At 45.7% G+C, this 15522-nt stretch overlaps 1 protein-coding gene across 1 annotated transcript in view; it reads right to left on the reverse strand.

Annotated features, from left to right (window-relative positions):
- Positions 1–15522, reverse strand: part of CUBN (cubilin) — a 241539-nt gene that overhangs the window by 98486 nt on the left and 127531 nt on the right. Inside the window, exons 31-32 of the mRNA XM_019497851.2 lie at positions 11587–11768; positions 2587–2743 (exon numbers count right to left, since the gene is read on the reverse strand). Coding sequence (XP_019353396.2) covers positions 2587–2743; positions 11587–11768 — 339 coding nt within the window. The remainder of the gene's footprint in view (positions 1–2586; positions 2744–11586; positions 11769–15522) is intronic.

The following is a 15522-nucleotide window of genomic DNA, read 5'->3' on the forward strand; positions in this document are numbered from 1 at the left end:
ATAGGAAACCCCAAGGCCATAGCTGTACCTTAAGTCCCACATGTTTTAGAAATGTAGGTACCTAACTCTGGGCTTCAGGGAAGCATGCAACTCTGACTGGGATTCTCAACTCCGAATCCTCTTCAAGAATGACCCATAGAAGCCCAATCGCATCTCACAAAGCACAGTGGCAGCAGCCAGGGGTGGCATCAGAGACCATTTTATCCAACTGTCCAGTACCACATAGGATTTGAGCCTGCATATTCTAGAGTCGAGGTAACTGCTCTAAGCACCAGGTTATAGCATTCTTGTGGAATGAAGGAACTGAGAGCCATGCAGACCAGAATAGCCCATGACCCTGTAAGATAGGGTATCTGCTTGGGAGGTGGGAAATGCAAATTCCTCTCAGACAAAGAAAGGAACTGACCTGGGTCTCTGGCATCTGAAAGGGCAATAATAGTGTTTTATGCAGAACCTGATCCTGTGATGTGTGGTCCGAGAGCATCTACCTGACAAGGGGAGGTTGGGGAGGGAATCTGTAGATCCAAACACCAAACCTCTCAGTATTGCCAGGACTTGGCAAGACGTTGGTTGACAGGTTATAGATGCCTTGAGGACAGACGGCAGCTGATCTAATTTTTTAACTTAAATTCCTACTGGAGAGGTCAAGACAGACTTAAATCCTCTAAGTCCTTTTGTGGATGTAATCCTGAGTCCCTTACACCATGTTCTAGACTGCCCTTTTACAGCTCTTACTGTTGAGAGCTTATAGAATAAACAATTGATGGATGTGTGTGAGAGCCTGGAGAAGAGCCTGGATTTCTGCCCCTCACTCCCTCTACTGAAACTATAAATTTTATGTCAGGTGTCAGTGTGCAGCAACTTGCAAAAACTTAGAGTTTTCAAAGAGATGATCTAGAACCTCTGAGTTTTCTTACATTTAACATTTAACACAGTTTTATTTGTTCTTGGGGTAAAAGCCTGGTCCTATTGAAGTAAAAATTTCAGTGCAGCCAGAATTACAGCTTGAGTTTTCACTTCTAATATCAAGGTTTCCTCAGCAAAGTTATTGAATTTTCTGTGTATAGATATGTTTGCATTTGTATTTGTAATCCATACTCTATATCCAAAAAAGTTCTGTCCTCAAATGACATGTTATTTGCCAACTACTTACTAGTAATATTGCTTTAAAATTTAGAGGTATAGAACAATGGGGCTACAAGGAAAATGTTATGGTCCTTTCTTACCGGGAGAAATTGTATAATACATTTTTAAAAAACAAAAATTATAAGCTTTGTCTTGTTTCTGATATCTTATAATGAGTATCGTAGAGGAACAATTTGTCTTAGAAGAAGAATGTGACTTAAAGTCTAATGCATCTCTAATTTGTAAGGGAAAAATAAAAATGGTAATAGATTTTAAAGGTTTTTTATAATGATAACAAATGAAAATGTTGTACAATACAGTGAAATTCTCTTAAGAGGAGCAACATGAAATGGAGGTCTTGAGAACCAAGGGACTAATGTGATTTTAAATTATCTTGGCCTCTTCTGTTCTACACTGAGGGATGAAGATGCTTCCAGAAAAACTGAAATGGCCCTATGAATACTGCCCAGCATCTTTGCTGCACAGATTTTTCATCCTCAATGCCTCTGCTGCACCAAGGCTTACAACTAGGTTCTTAGAAATCAATCTTGAAGCTGCCTTTGCAGTGTTCATACCAAAGGATTCCTCTTCAGCCTGCAACCAGACCTTTTAGAGCATGTCTCTCCTTTGGCAGTAGGGTACCCCTGTAGGGCTACTCCTGAGAATGCCTCACCAGCCTGCTCTTACTCATACACTTTCCAGAACTGTAGCAGTGAGGCTGCTTGAGGGGCTGTGCAGGGCCTCACCAGTGTATTTTTAGGTTTGGAGCTGTGAGGGTAGCCTCTGCTCAAGAGGTCACTGTTGTGCCACACTGGGTGCAGCTACATGTGCAATTAAAATGATGCAATGAATTCTGTTGCTGTTTGAGCCAGAGGACACTGGTCCTAGATGCGGTGTATACAAATGCACCTGGGACAGCAGCAATTTGATCTGGGCAGAACAGCTTTGGGCTTGCAGAGGGCATGAGGGGTCAGCCCCAGGCTCCAGGTGGTGGCTTTGGGAAGTGGAGGGGCTGGCTTGGGCATGAGGGTGCTAGAGTGTGGAGCTGTGTGGCTAGGTGGCAGGCAGCCCCTGCACTTTAGCACCTTCATGCCCCACCCAGCTGGGTGGAGTTAATTAATTTGCTGCGCCCTAATACCAGCACACATGTAGACAGTGGAGCTAATTAAAGTGCACATGCAGATGCACCCACTGACACAAGAGTATAGATCTACCCAGAGCAGGTAACCTATTTAGGTCCTTACAGCTCTTGTAAAGTACCTGGAATGGGTTTGGGTCCTCACCGTAACAGATTTAGTTATAATTCTTAAATGGTCTTTTGAGAATGTCCATTTAAAACCACATGAGGGAACTCCGCATATGTAGAAACAATGCTGAATATAAGGAGTGCTGAGACAGTGAGTGTAGTAAAGACTGATTTGTGGTCAAGTGAAAGGGCGTTTATGTCACTGAGGAACTTGCCTTCAGAAAAGTAAGCACTGAAACCCCTGTGCCGGCGGCTGCTGTCAGAGCGCAGTCGAACAAACATAATATTCTGGGTGGCTGTGATGGGAGTAGGATGCTGACTGCCACAAAGGTTTCCAAGAATTGGGGCTTCACTGGTTGGACCATCAAACACCTTTATAAAAGAGAAGCAAGCAAAGTGAATCATGAGAACCCCAGATCAGTATGTTTCTGTGTCCCACCCATTGTAATTGCCCTACTTTATTTTGACAGGTATAATTTACACACATATTATAGGTTTGAGTTGTGTACGCATTGAAAGAAAACTGATCTTAGTTTTAAAATCCTCCACACTGAGTGCATGAAGAGAATCTGCTGGTTAGGAGGGTGTTATCTTGATAGGTTCAATCAAGAAAATCATTACATAGGAGAATTTGCAAGAGCTGTCCTAAGTATCACAGAGCTTCATTTTTCAAGATTTGTTATAAAAACCAAAAGAACTCATCAGGTTCATGACAAAACTGTCCAAGCCTATTTTCCCAACAGCAAGACTGGGGGCTGGGGGGAGGGAGGGAAGAGTGCTATGGGCTCATCACAGTTATGACCTTTGGGGAGATAGAGAGGAAGATCATAAAATCACAGAGAAGAAAGGCTAGGAGAGACCTCCAAGGGTCATCTACTCCAAACCCCTACCTCAGGCAGCAACATTTGCTCTGGGGTCATGCAGCACAGTCCTGCAGCAGCAACAGCTCTGGGGTTGTGCAGTGGTTCTGGGTTCAGGTTGCACAGCCCTGTGATGGTGGCAACTCTAGCTTCAGGGCCATGCAGAACAGCCCTGCGGTGGCAGTTCTGGGGTCATGAAAAACAGCTGCACAGCAGTGGCAGATCTGAGGCCATGCAGCATGTGAGTGCCTAGAGCAGGACTGTGCTACACATGATGCCAACTCCAGATCTAGAATACAGTACCAGTCCATGCAGTCCAATTTGGCCTGCAGATTGCCCCCAGCTGAATTTGTTACACTATGGCCATACTGACAAAAAAAAAAAAATACTTATTGCAACATGTTGCCCCTTTCAAATAATGCAGCATCTCAGACTTAGGCTGATGGACCCTTAGATCAACAGTTAGTGTCAAGCTGCCCATGTTTTACTTTAGACAGTTATGGAAGCAACTCTTGCTTTAACAGTATAGGCATTCCTTGGGCTGGTGGCCAAAATCATATGCTCCCATGTAATTTGCACTCAATCAAACCATTAATTTGACTCAGTAAAGACCTGTGGATTTGGGACCAACATATAATTAACTGCCACTGGCACAAAAGAAGTACAAAAGGATAAGAAGCTCTGCAGAGACATTGGCCTGCATGTGGGCAGGGTAAGGCACCACACGAGGGACATTCTGTTCTACTGGGCACCTTTAAAAAAAAATGGCTTCTTCCCAGCTGTGGGAGCTCAGCTCCACAGGGCCCGCCAGTGCTGAGGCAGTGGCATGCTCCGGGGCTCCAAATATGCCCAGCACTGCTGTCCACATGAGGGTCTGCCCTGCTCACCCAAGGCGACAGCACAGGACTGTGGGTAGGAGCTGTGGGCAAGGGAGTGACGTGTGGGAATAAGGCGGTCACCACCTCCCTCATAAAGGGCGGGAGCAGGCAGGGGTAGGGTGGGTGTGTGTGTGTGTGTGTGTGTGTGTGTGTGTGTGTGTGTGTGTGTGTGTGTGAGAGAGAGAGAAATGCAAACCAAACAAAAAAAGGTTTATTTATGTCAGTAGCTTAAAATGCCTTGCACTATTACTAAATAGTGGTTATTGGATCACCATCAGCTGATATGGTTGATTAATCATTGGCTATCAGTATCAGTCAAGAACATCTTTATTGGTGCACCCCTAGTAGCTAATGTTAAATATCTAACCGCATATTTTTATTATTTTCATCCTTTTCTGTAGATTTAGATGTCTAACTTACACACTGAAGTTTGGAAATGTTGTTTAGAGTAGGAAAGATGGAAAAGGCACAGAGAATGTTCAGTACCTCCCAGCCACTGTGTGGAAGTTAATAAAGTACATTTAATAGATACATCAGTGGGCTGCATCACCCAGACAGACTGTTTCAAAATACTTTGCAAGGATCTGATTCCATCCTCAGTACTCAGACAAAAAGCATGCATTCATAAATTGGCAGACATCAGTATAAAGAAAGGAAGCAAGCAAAAAGGCAGCTGGTTTTGCAAAACATCACTTTTTAATTTTATCATAAATGATTTTCTTTTTTTCTGCAAGTTCAAAAACTTTTTTTTCCTTTATGTTATCTGACAAATCAGGAGGAGAAAGACAACAAGGGCTGACTTTAATTTTAGTTGAGATTGAACCCAAATGAAAAAAAAGGGAAATCATAAAGGAAACAAATGGCTACAGACAGTATGCCCTACTGTAATAGGGGGCCTTCCTGGGGCCGGTCCACCATTGGCTCACCCACCTGTTTCTGGGCCAACCACCCGCCTCATTCATCTGCCATGCCTTGTTTCTTAATTGGTTCTAATTAGGTGGGAAGCTACCCATTCTTGCCCTGATAACGGGGCACTATCTGTGGCTCCATTCCTCCCCTGCACCGCAGCCCAAGCCTTGCAGATGGCATCCAGGGGACACAATGTTCCTGGCCTACAGTCAGACCAAGGTTAGCCCTTGATGTCAGGCCTCAGACACACATGCATTCATACTGCCCTCCTCTCACTAGGCCTTTCACACTCCACCCCCTCTCACAGGGTCTCTTTCACACATTGACAACTTATACTGCCTTGCTCCCTCTCAGAGTGGGCCCTTTCAGCCATAGGCTTTATCTAGCGCACACCCTGGGTGGCAGATGTACCATCTTTTGGGCCTCTTCCGTGACCATCATTGGGGTAGTGGCCAGCCCATTCCCCGACCAGGGCCAAGCTTGCCCTGGCCCCTTCTGGGGCAACTCTATGCAAACTCACACATGCACTGGGCTCCCAGCCCTCTGGTTTCCCCCTCACTGGGCCTCTACATCCACCCCCTTACTGGGGCTACAGGGCTTCCCTCCCTGGTGGGGGCTCAGGTGGCCACAGCCATGCCTGGCCCCAATTGCTACTCACAGTGATGTGGGGGCTAGGGGTTATTAAGGCACCCCAAACCACCTTCCACCAGGGTGGTAACTGGTCTTGTATTTTCCTGGAGGCTCCTGTGTCACTGGGAGCCCTGCCAGGCCACCCACTCCTGGGGGGGGGGGGGTGCAGTTTTAGGTCATGCTCAGTCCTTGAGAAGGTGACTCTATTCTCTGCTGCTCTCAGCACAGCAGCCTTCCTTCTGTCCCTCTGGAGTGAGTTCCCTGCTGTGGTGCTGCTGCTTGGAACTGGGAGTCCTGCACCTAACCCCTGACCTTTGCCACCAGAAGTCCCTCCCACTGCCCCTGGAAGTACTCCTTTTGCCTAGGGGATTTGCCATCTTGGAAATGGAAACAAAACAAATTATATTCTAAAAATCAAACAACATATATTAATTTGATTTCAAAAACTATTTTTGTCTTGATTTATATGTGTTTGTGTGGTGTACATAGAGGTCACTGCATAATAGCTTAAAATGAAGGCTTACTTTTGTACATTGTGGTGGGGTATGGAGGGTTGGGGGATATGGGTGTGTGGGTACAGGGTTTGTGGGGGGTTGTAGATGTGTGTATGAGGGTATGCATGTATGTGGGATGTAAGGAAGATTGTGTGTGTGGGTGGGGGGTATGCAGCTTGTGGGGGGCTGTGAGCGAGTGAGTATGGGGGAGTGGCTAGAGGGGCTGTAACATGTGTGGAGGGGGAGGGTGGCTGGGGCATGTGAAGGGGTGTTGGCCCAGGCTCTGCACTTCTGCCATCTGCCCTGGGCTTCTGCCAGCCCTGACCCTGGGACACCAGCACAGGCCCTGCACTCCACCAACCCCATCACTGCCATTTCCTCCCTACCTGCCGCTGCTGCCCTTCCCTGGCTGCTTCCTTCCCTTCCTTCCTGCCTGCAGACACCACTCTCCTCCCTTGCCCACCCACTGCTCTGGCAGCATGCAGTTCCCGGCTGCATGGCTGGGACTGCAGGATGCAGCCGAAGCCAGCCCAGCCCAGCCCAGCCCCTACAATTTCTAGCTGGTTCCTGCTGCGCTCCTGCTGTGCCCAGCTCCTAGCTGGTTCCTGCTGTGCCCGGCCAGCAGCACGTGGTTCCTGGTTGCATGGCCAGGATTGCATGGTGCAGCAGGAGCTATCCAGAAACCGTGGGGGCCAGGCCAGGCTGGCTCCTGCTTCATCCTGCGCTCCCAGCCATGCAGCTGGGAACTGTGTGGTGCCAGACTGGTTGGGCTGGCTCCCGCTATGCCGGCAATCCTCCCCACCCATTCTTATCTGAGTTTCCCTCTTGGATGAAGGGAGGGCAGGGGAATAGCCACAGGGCCGCAGGCCAGAAGCCTCTGCTAGGCAGAAGCTTCTGGTTGGGGACTGGGGGTGGCAGGGAGCTGGGTGTGGGGTGGGGCCAGGCAGGCCTTGCTGCTGCCACTGCTGGGTCCTACCACCAGCTTCTCTTTGGTCCTGTTGCCACTGGTGCCTTATCATTTTTGACAGGCAGCCAGGGGCAGATAATAACTAATTTTATAAATTTTTAGGGGCCCCATGGGCCAAATAGAAAGCCCTAGCAGGCCAGATCCAGCCTGTGGGCCATATTTTGCACACCCTGTCCTAGACCCTGAAAAACTGCCCTGGTTTGGTGTTGCAGCCACTAGACTAACATGTATGTTTCTCTGTCTCTCTCCCTTCCCTCTTCTCTGGGAGTCTTTTTACTTCCTTTGTGACAGCTAATTATTCTTATCAGCTGGCTGAGTCCTCTTGGGCAGGCCTAAAATCATGTTTCACTGCCCCACTATAAGCCTTTGCAAGCCCACAGCCTGCAACAGTCCCATTCTTCAGAAACCAAGGAATGAATTCCATTCTTCAAACCTAATTAAAAGCCTGATTGGAGCAATACTAAGATATATATTTCTATGAAGTTATGGCAACTACAGGTCTAGCAGAAGCAGAACATGTGTATTTTCTGATGCCATGTTGTTACTTGTCTGTTATTTGTTAGCTTTACTTGGTTGCTTCATAAGGATCATTTCAATACCATGGGTAGAATGGAACATAACCCACAGTATTAAGCCATGTAATACATGTCTCTCCCCAGAACTTTTGAAAGTGAACTTGCAAACACGAATTGAGATCCACAAGGCATCCCACTTGCTGGATTAGTAGAGGAAAATTATCTCGGCATGTGACTTTAAAAAAATCCATATTGCCTTTCACACTGTGAATAGTATTGCTGTGCTGCTATTTCCCCTTTCATGTAATAAGCATGTCTAAGTGACTCATTGCCTTCTTGTTGAAATGAAAGTAGTCATGACATTTGCAAAAGCACATGACAAAATACAAAAAGAGATTTCAGTCTTTCAGCTATGTTTTTAAAATTGTACTTCATGGCTAATTTATCTTTAAAGGTCCCCTTTCCAGCATCTTGGGTTCTTTAAAAATGTTTCCCCTCTGTGGCAACCCTTACGAGATTCAGTTCTATATTCCTGCTTACAAAATGTTCCACTGGAATAAGAATAAAAATCTAATTTATGTAATATAAACCACTGCAGAGAAAAAAACTGCATTTCCCCAACCTTTAAAGTGCCTCTCACTTTAAGTACAGTTTTCTGAGTTATGCCTTAGTATTGTGTCCAGGTATTCTCTCTTGTTGACTTATGATTATAGTGGAATTTCAGCTATAATTTCTAACGCAAAAGTAAAAGTAAAATCTGCATTTGACTCGCAGGGAGCAGAACATCAAGCAGACCCTGATCCCTAGCTGTTGCTACTCTGATACTCACTATAAAGGAAAGATTGTTTTTTCTTTATCCTGCCTTTCAAAAACAAAGTGTGTATTATATTCTGGGTCATGCTGTATGCAAGAAAATATGATATTTTTCATTGTCTTATTACAGCACTTCTCTTCAAAAAGCATGGAACAGAATTTAGCTCTCCTAAGCCCCTGACAGATATTACACCTAAGCCATGATTAACTAGTTAATTATGTCTTAAGTAGGGACCCAGCCACATGTTCATTCCATTAATGACATGATAAAACAGGAAATAAGCCACAAAGTGATTACCAGGGATCCTGGTTTTCTGTTTAAAAATCGCAAATTCTCTGATTAAACCCCTCCCCCCCCATTCATATATATATATATTTCCTATGATTTTCTCCTTTAAAGGAGAAAATCCACATTTTTCTCCTTAAAAGGAGAATATCTATGTTTTTCCAGGGTGAATGGAAAACCTGGATACCTGGTGATTACCCAAGATACGTGTAACAATTTTGTGGCTGATTCCCATTATGCCTTCAATTTAATTTGTGACTGGTGCTCTTAGCCTTGGAAGCACATTGGAACCCTTCAAGACTCCTGTGTGTTCCCTGCATCTGGGAGCCTGAATCAGCTGATCGGGGCTCCCAGCCACTGGAGATCATCAGAGCTAAGGACTCTCCTATGCTCCACTGGCTGAAAATTATAATCAGCTGACTGGGGCTCCTAACTGTGGCTCCAAGCAGAGACAAGCTTGCTACTTGCCAGTGCAGAAGGAGGTCAGGACCATGATCCTGGGCTCCCCATACACCGACATATATGGCACGATTGGGATCTGATTCCCGATCCCACAATCACACCTCCTGTCATGCACATGTGCCATAGCAGAAGCCATGATTGTTGGGATCATGCCTCTGATTTCATCACACCTTTAATTTAATATCTGTCAGTGGCCCCAAGCCTCAGTATAATCCTGAACTACCTGAACAGACCATTCTTTGTCCCTCTATTTTGTTTATAAAACCATGTGTGAAAAGATGTGCTTTGATATGTTTTCCATTGAATCGTGTTTCTAGAAGGAACTGAAAAACACTAGGAAAAATCTTACCAAAAAATTGGCCTACAGCTTGCAAAAAGCAATACTTCGCAACACATGCTATTTTGAATCATGTGGTGAGAGGCAGGAATAAAGAAATGGGCAATGGTGCACAAAAGGGCAGAGGGGTGTCCCTGGGGGAACTCACAAAACACATACAATCCATAAAGATAAGGGGTGGGGTATGGGGAGGAAGGGTGGAACTAGTGTATTAAGTCACACACAGCATTTTTTCCTATAGTAGAGGACTTTAAAAAAATCCACTAACTTCCTTAACTGTCTACATTTTCCATCTATGCTGCTTTGAATTATTATTAATAAATACATTCACAGTAACATATCAGTTTACAAATCTCCATTCCTTCTGCCTGGGCTTACATTCCCATAAAAGGCAGATAACTCCCTCACAAAAGGATGTGCACACACTAATTTCATTCAGGTGTTTCATGAAAATAACTCCAGCTTGCTTACTGGTGTGACAAAAAGGAAATAAAATATCATCCATTTAATTGTTGCCTTTTCTTTCTCATTAAACTAACACTGAAAAACTTTAATAAAACTTATATGCAGTAGACCTTCACTTATCTGAACCCCACAGGGATCCCCTCTTCTTATATGCAAAATGTTTAGATTTGCAATGGATCTATACTATAAAATAGCACCAAAAAGAAAGAGGAATATTTTAATATTATAAAACCCAGTAAAAAAACCTCATATCATTGTATATATGTACAGGTATTTTCCATTTCTGGGGACCAAGTTGGGAGATCATATAATTCTAGCTTTTGAATAGATAGCATTCAGAAAAGTGAAGGTTTACTGGGCCAGTCAAAATGCTGATTCTTAAAAATCTTTTTGGGTTCAAAATAGCATTCTCCATCTTCTATAAAAAACTTCAGTTCGACTGACAACTAGAATTTCCTCAATCCAGAGAGAATGTCTGTCCAGTTTCAAACCAGTTCATACTAGCCAGGTTAAACTAACCTGCAAAGATTGAATCAATTCAGGCTCAGGCTTTTTGAATGTTGGTCCCTAGCCTTAATGTGCAGACAATCCAGGTGTTAAAAGCTCCAGGACCTGCCCAAAATTACTGTGTAAGAAGGCCCTAACACTATTAACAACATAGACCTGTTTTCAAAAACTTCCTGTTCCTGCCAGCTTGAATTCACTGTAAACAAGGGTTTATCAGAGAAAGAGGGCTGGATTTTGGTTTAGGTCCCGCATGTTTTATCTATATGTTATGGATTCTCACAGATCACACATTCCTTTGTACTGAGTGAAGTGGAATTTGACAGTAAAGGTCAAGTTTCCTTGTTTCTATTCTCATGAGGCCTATAGCTTTGGCTTTGCAATGTCTCATTTTTCACACACTGATTGAGCTGCAGTCTGAATTTCTGTGTTCAATAAGGGCTCACCAGTTGAGAGCAATATGAATCTTCCACAGATTCTCTAAAAGAGCAATTCAAAAGCCAGATGAGGATCACTTGACAATGTAGTGTGCACATAAAGAAAAAAGTCAGAAACATTTTTGTGCCTGGCACTCTCCCTTTTCAGCTTTATAACAAATTTTGTGATCCTGGACAGGAACATCACATGATGACAAAACATGTACTAGAACCTACAAGTAAATAACTCAAATCATAGCCCATCCCACAAAAGGGTACATCATAGTCGCATTCCTATTTTTGCATAAGAAGTGCTGGGAATGCTTCCCCCATACTTTCCTGGGGCATACATAATCCCAAAGGAAAGAGAGAGAATGCAGCACCAGTGTGAAGCTTGCTTCATGACTCCTTCATATGCTCAGGGTTTCCAAATAAGCTCAGTTCCATGTTTCACTGACAGCCTTAAGGAAGGCATAAAAGTACTTGTGCAGACTGTCATTATGGGATGAACAAAGCAACTCCTTCACATTTACTATGGTTTAAACCTCGTAACTCATCTGGTAAATGAATAAATAATCTGTCATCACTTGTAGTCTAGACTGTGTACTGAATTTCCTCTTTTGAAAGCATTCCTCTCAAGATTGTTAAGGAAACTTCTGAAAAGTTCAGTGGTACTTACAGAAACATTATCATAATTGCAGGCATGGTGAGGTTCAGTGTCAAAATCTGTGAAGTTCAGTAGAACGCGATGGCCATAGTCAACTTGGATAACCCATGAACAGTCAGTGTTGTCATTATAAGGATTAGGGTAATTTGGAGAATGAATTTCACCACTGGTAGCTTGAAACACACCTCCACAACCTGGAAAAGATGCAATCAATAGCTCTTTCATCCTTAGCAAGATTTTAGCTGGTCTTTTAAATTAACAGGGAAATAACTTCAATGACTTATTTTCTGTTGACACAGGAATCACTGCATGGGATAAGCACAATTCCTTCCCACCCCACTCCTCTCCCTTTCCCTGGTTCAGTGCCCTGTCTCAAGCCATCATTCCTGCCTGATAAAAGTATAAAACTTGCATAATGGAAAGCCATGCAAGAGTCAGGCTTTCTGAGATAAGTTTCTGACTAACCCCAGGCAGCTAGTGAGGGACTTATGGGCTGAAGCATGAGGGTTGATTTCTTTATAGCTTTTACCCTTGCTATTTTAAAAGTTCATAGATTGCAAGGCTGGAAGGGACCTCAAAATATCATTGGGTTCAGCTCCCTGCACCAAGCAGGAAATATAACTGGGGGTCAAGTGACCCCAGCAAGGTGACTGTCTAGTCCCCTCTTGAAGATTTCCAGGGTAGGTGATTGCACCACCTCTGGAGGAAGCTTATTCCACAGTCTGGACACCCTGACTGTGGAGTTTTTCCTAATGTTGAGTCTGAATTGATCTTCCAGGAGTCTGTGGCCATTACTCCTAGTTTTCTACTCGGTTGCCCTGGTGAACAGTTGCTCACTGACCCCTTGATGTACTCCCCTAGTGTAGTGGTAAGCTGCTACCAGGTCCCCTCTCAGCCTTCTTTTTTCAGGCTGAAGAGTCCCAGGTCCCTCAGCCTATCCCCATATGGCTTCCCTTTTAAGACTGATCATATATGGGTGGCTCTTTTCTGGACTCTCTCAAGCATGTCCATGTCCTTGTTAAAATGTGGTGCCCAGAACTGGATGCAGTACTCCAGCTGTGGTCTCACCAGTGCTGAGTAGAGTGGAAGAATCACGTCCTTGGCTTTGCTGGAGATTGCTTCTATTGATGCATGCCAGAGTATTATTTGCCCTAGTAATCACACTGCCAGCTCATATTCATACTGTGGTCTATTATTACCCCCAGGTCCCTTTCATTCATGATGCTAGTCAGTTTGGTGCCACCAAGCCTGTAGGTGTTGGGGGTTGCTTTTCCCGAGGTGGAGCACTTTACATTTCTTGACATTAAAAGTTATTTTAATCAGTATTATCCACATAGATGTCATATACTCTTTATACATTAGTGACAATGGTTGGATTTGGCACACTGAGAAGTCTAAGATGAAAGATAATGTAAGTCTCACATTTTCTCAGACCTTCTTTGGTACAATCCAGAACTAAAATCCTATATTCCTTCTAAGTCCATCCTTTCTCTTATTTAACTTCCAAGCCAGGAACTTTCTGGACTAGGTAGAGTTGTTCCACTTAATTCTTATGCACTTTCAGGTTTTCTTGAAGGACCCAATTTGTTCTGGCCAAAATAACCACTGCAGGTTCTGAAGTCTGAATACACCAGGGGTGGGCAACTATTTCAGTTGGAGGGCTGCTTAATGAGTTTTGGTGAGCTCTCAAGGGCTGCATGGTTAACCCCTACCCCCTGGCAGTTGCCCTGCCCCACTAGTTGCTATCTTGGGACCAGAAGTCCCGCCCCTAACCCTGGACCTTTGCCACCAGAAATTCCTCCCCTTACCCTTGGGGGGAGGGCAGTGGGGTTGTCATCTTGAAACTGGAAAAAAAACCAAATCATATACTAACAAAATCAAACATCTACTATAACTTATTCTAATTTTATTTTTTTAAATATTTTTGTCCTGAATTATGTAGTGTATCTAGAGGTGATTACATAATAGCTCCAAATACACTCTTACTCTTGTATACTGTGTGTAGGGAAGTAAGGGGGTGCATGTGGGGGCTGTATGGTTGGTGAGTGGGTGTGAGGGTGTGGTGGGATGTGGGTATGGTGAGTGGGTTATGTGGGGAAGGGTGGGGTTGGGTGTGGGGAGTGTGTTTGGGGTAGGGGCATGTGGGATTGTGTGTGGGAGCTGTGGGAGGGTGCGGATGTGTTTTGGGGTATGCTGGGGGTGGGGTGTGTTGGAGGGTGTCGGTGTGTGTGTTGATATGGTCAAGGGTGTTGGAGTGTAGGTGGGTGTGTGTGGGTGGGTTTATGGTGGGGAAGCGTGGGACTGTGTGGGGGCTGTGGTGGGTGTGTGTTGGAGGTATGGTGGGAGGTGGGGAGCCAGCCCCGCCTGTCCCATCCAGGCTGCAGCATACAGTTCTGGGCTGCAAGGCTGGGACCCATATGGCACAGCATGGGGCCAGCCTGGCCTGGCACAACACGGCTACAGTTGCAAGGCTGCAGACTGTATGGTGTGGCATAGAGCCAGCCTGGCCCATCCCAGTTGTGGTTCACAGTTTCCAGCTGCAAGGTTGGGACCCATGTGGCACAGCACAGTGCAGGGTCAGCCCAGCCTGGTCCATCTCCTCTTTGCTGTGCCATGCAGGTCGCGGTCTTGCAGCAGGGAACTGCACACTGCAGCCAGGATGAGCCAAGCTGGGCTGGCTCCATGCCATGCCGTGCAGTCTCTGGCCTTGCAGCCAGCCCCACCCATCCTGTCCTCGCTGCAGCGCACAGTTCCCAGCTGCAAGGGTAGGGATCATATACCGCAGCACAGAGCTGGCCCAGCCTGTCCTGGCAGCATGCGGTTCTCTGCTAAAAAGCTGGGACCTAAGCGGTGCAGCATAGAGCTAGCCCAGCCCGTCCCATCCTGTCCTGGCAGCACATAGTTCCCTACTGCAAGGCTGGGACCCAAGTGGCACGGTATGGAGGGGCCAGGCTGGGCTGGGTCTGTGCTGTGCAGGCTTCATGCCACACTATGTGGGTCCCAGCCTTGCAGTGGGGAACCATGTGCTGCCGGGCTGGTGCTGCGCCATATGGTTCCTGGCCTTGCAGCCAGGAACTGCATGCTGCAGCTGGGACAGGATGGGTGGGGCTGGCTCCTCACCTTCCACCATACACCCAACACACATCCATACCCTCCCACAGCCCCCACACATACTCCCATCCTCCCACCATAACCCCACACAATCCTACAATTTCCCACTATAACACCACATTGCCAGTGGTCCCGCCTATTCCTGCCTCACCCCATCCCCCATTCTTACCTGAATTTCAATTCTCAGATAGGGCTGGGGAACAGCCACAGGGTTGCCAGGGCAGAAGGCTCTGCTAGCCAGAAACTTCTGGTCTTCAGAAGCTTCTGGGTGTTAGGGGTGGAGTGGGGCGGTTCAGGTTGGGGTTGGGTTGGTTGCAATGCAACCAGAGACCGAGCTGCTTGCTGCTACAGCCAGAGACTCATGCTGCCAGTGCCTTGATGGCTTTTGAACAGGTAGCCATTGGCAGGTAATAACTGTCTAACTTTTAGAGGGGTCCTGTGGACTGGATAGACTGGCCTGGCAGGCCAGATCCAGCCCAGAGGCTGTATTTTGCCTGCCCCTGGAATACACTATGGTGGATCCAGCAGATGAAGTGCAATACTTTTTAGTGGGATCTCACAGATTCCAAGAGGGTGTGCTGAGGCTATGAAAGGTCTGGGTGACAGAGATGGACTCAGAAATAATATCACAGGGGGTTGGAGATGGAAGGGAACTGTGAAAGGGAAACTAGGTAGGTTTTAGGATCTGGTGTAGAGGATAGAGAAGGAGAAGGAAATGAGAAAGTTTGGATGTCAAAGAGTGAGGAAAAAGAAGACATCAGAAGTTTCAAATAGTTTGGATAAACTACTGATCAACATCTAAACACTTTGGAAAGGCTCAGCTCAATAAATATTTTA

The sequence above is a fragment of the Alligator mississippiensis genome, chromosome 5, assembly GCF_030867095.1.
Source record: "Alligator mississippiensis isolate rAllMis1 chromosome 5, rAllMis1, whole genome shotgun sequence".
NCBI lineage: Eukaryota > Metazoa > Chordata > Crocodylia > Alligatoridae > Alligator > Alligator mississippiensis.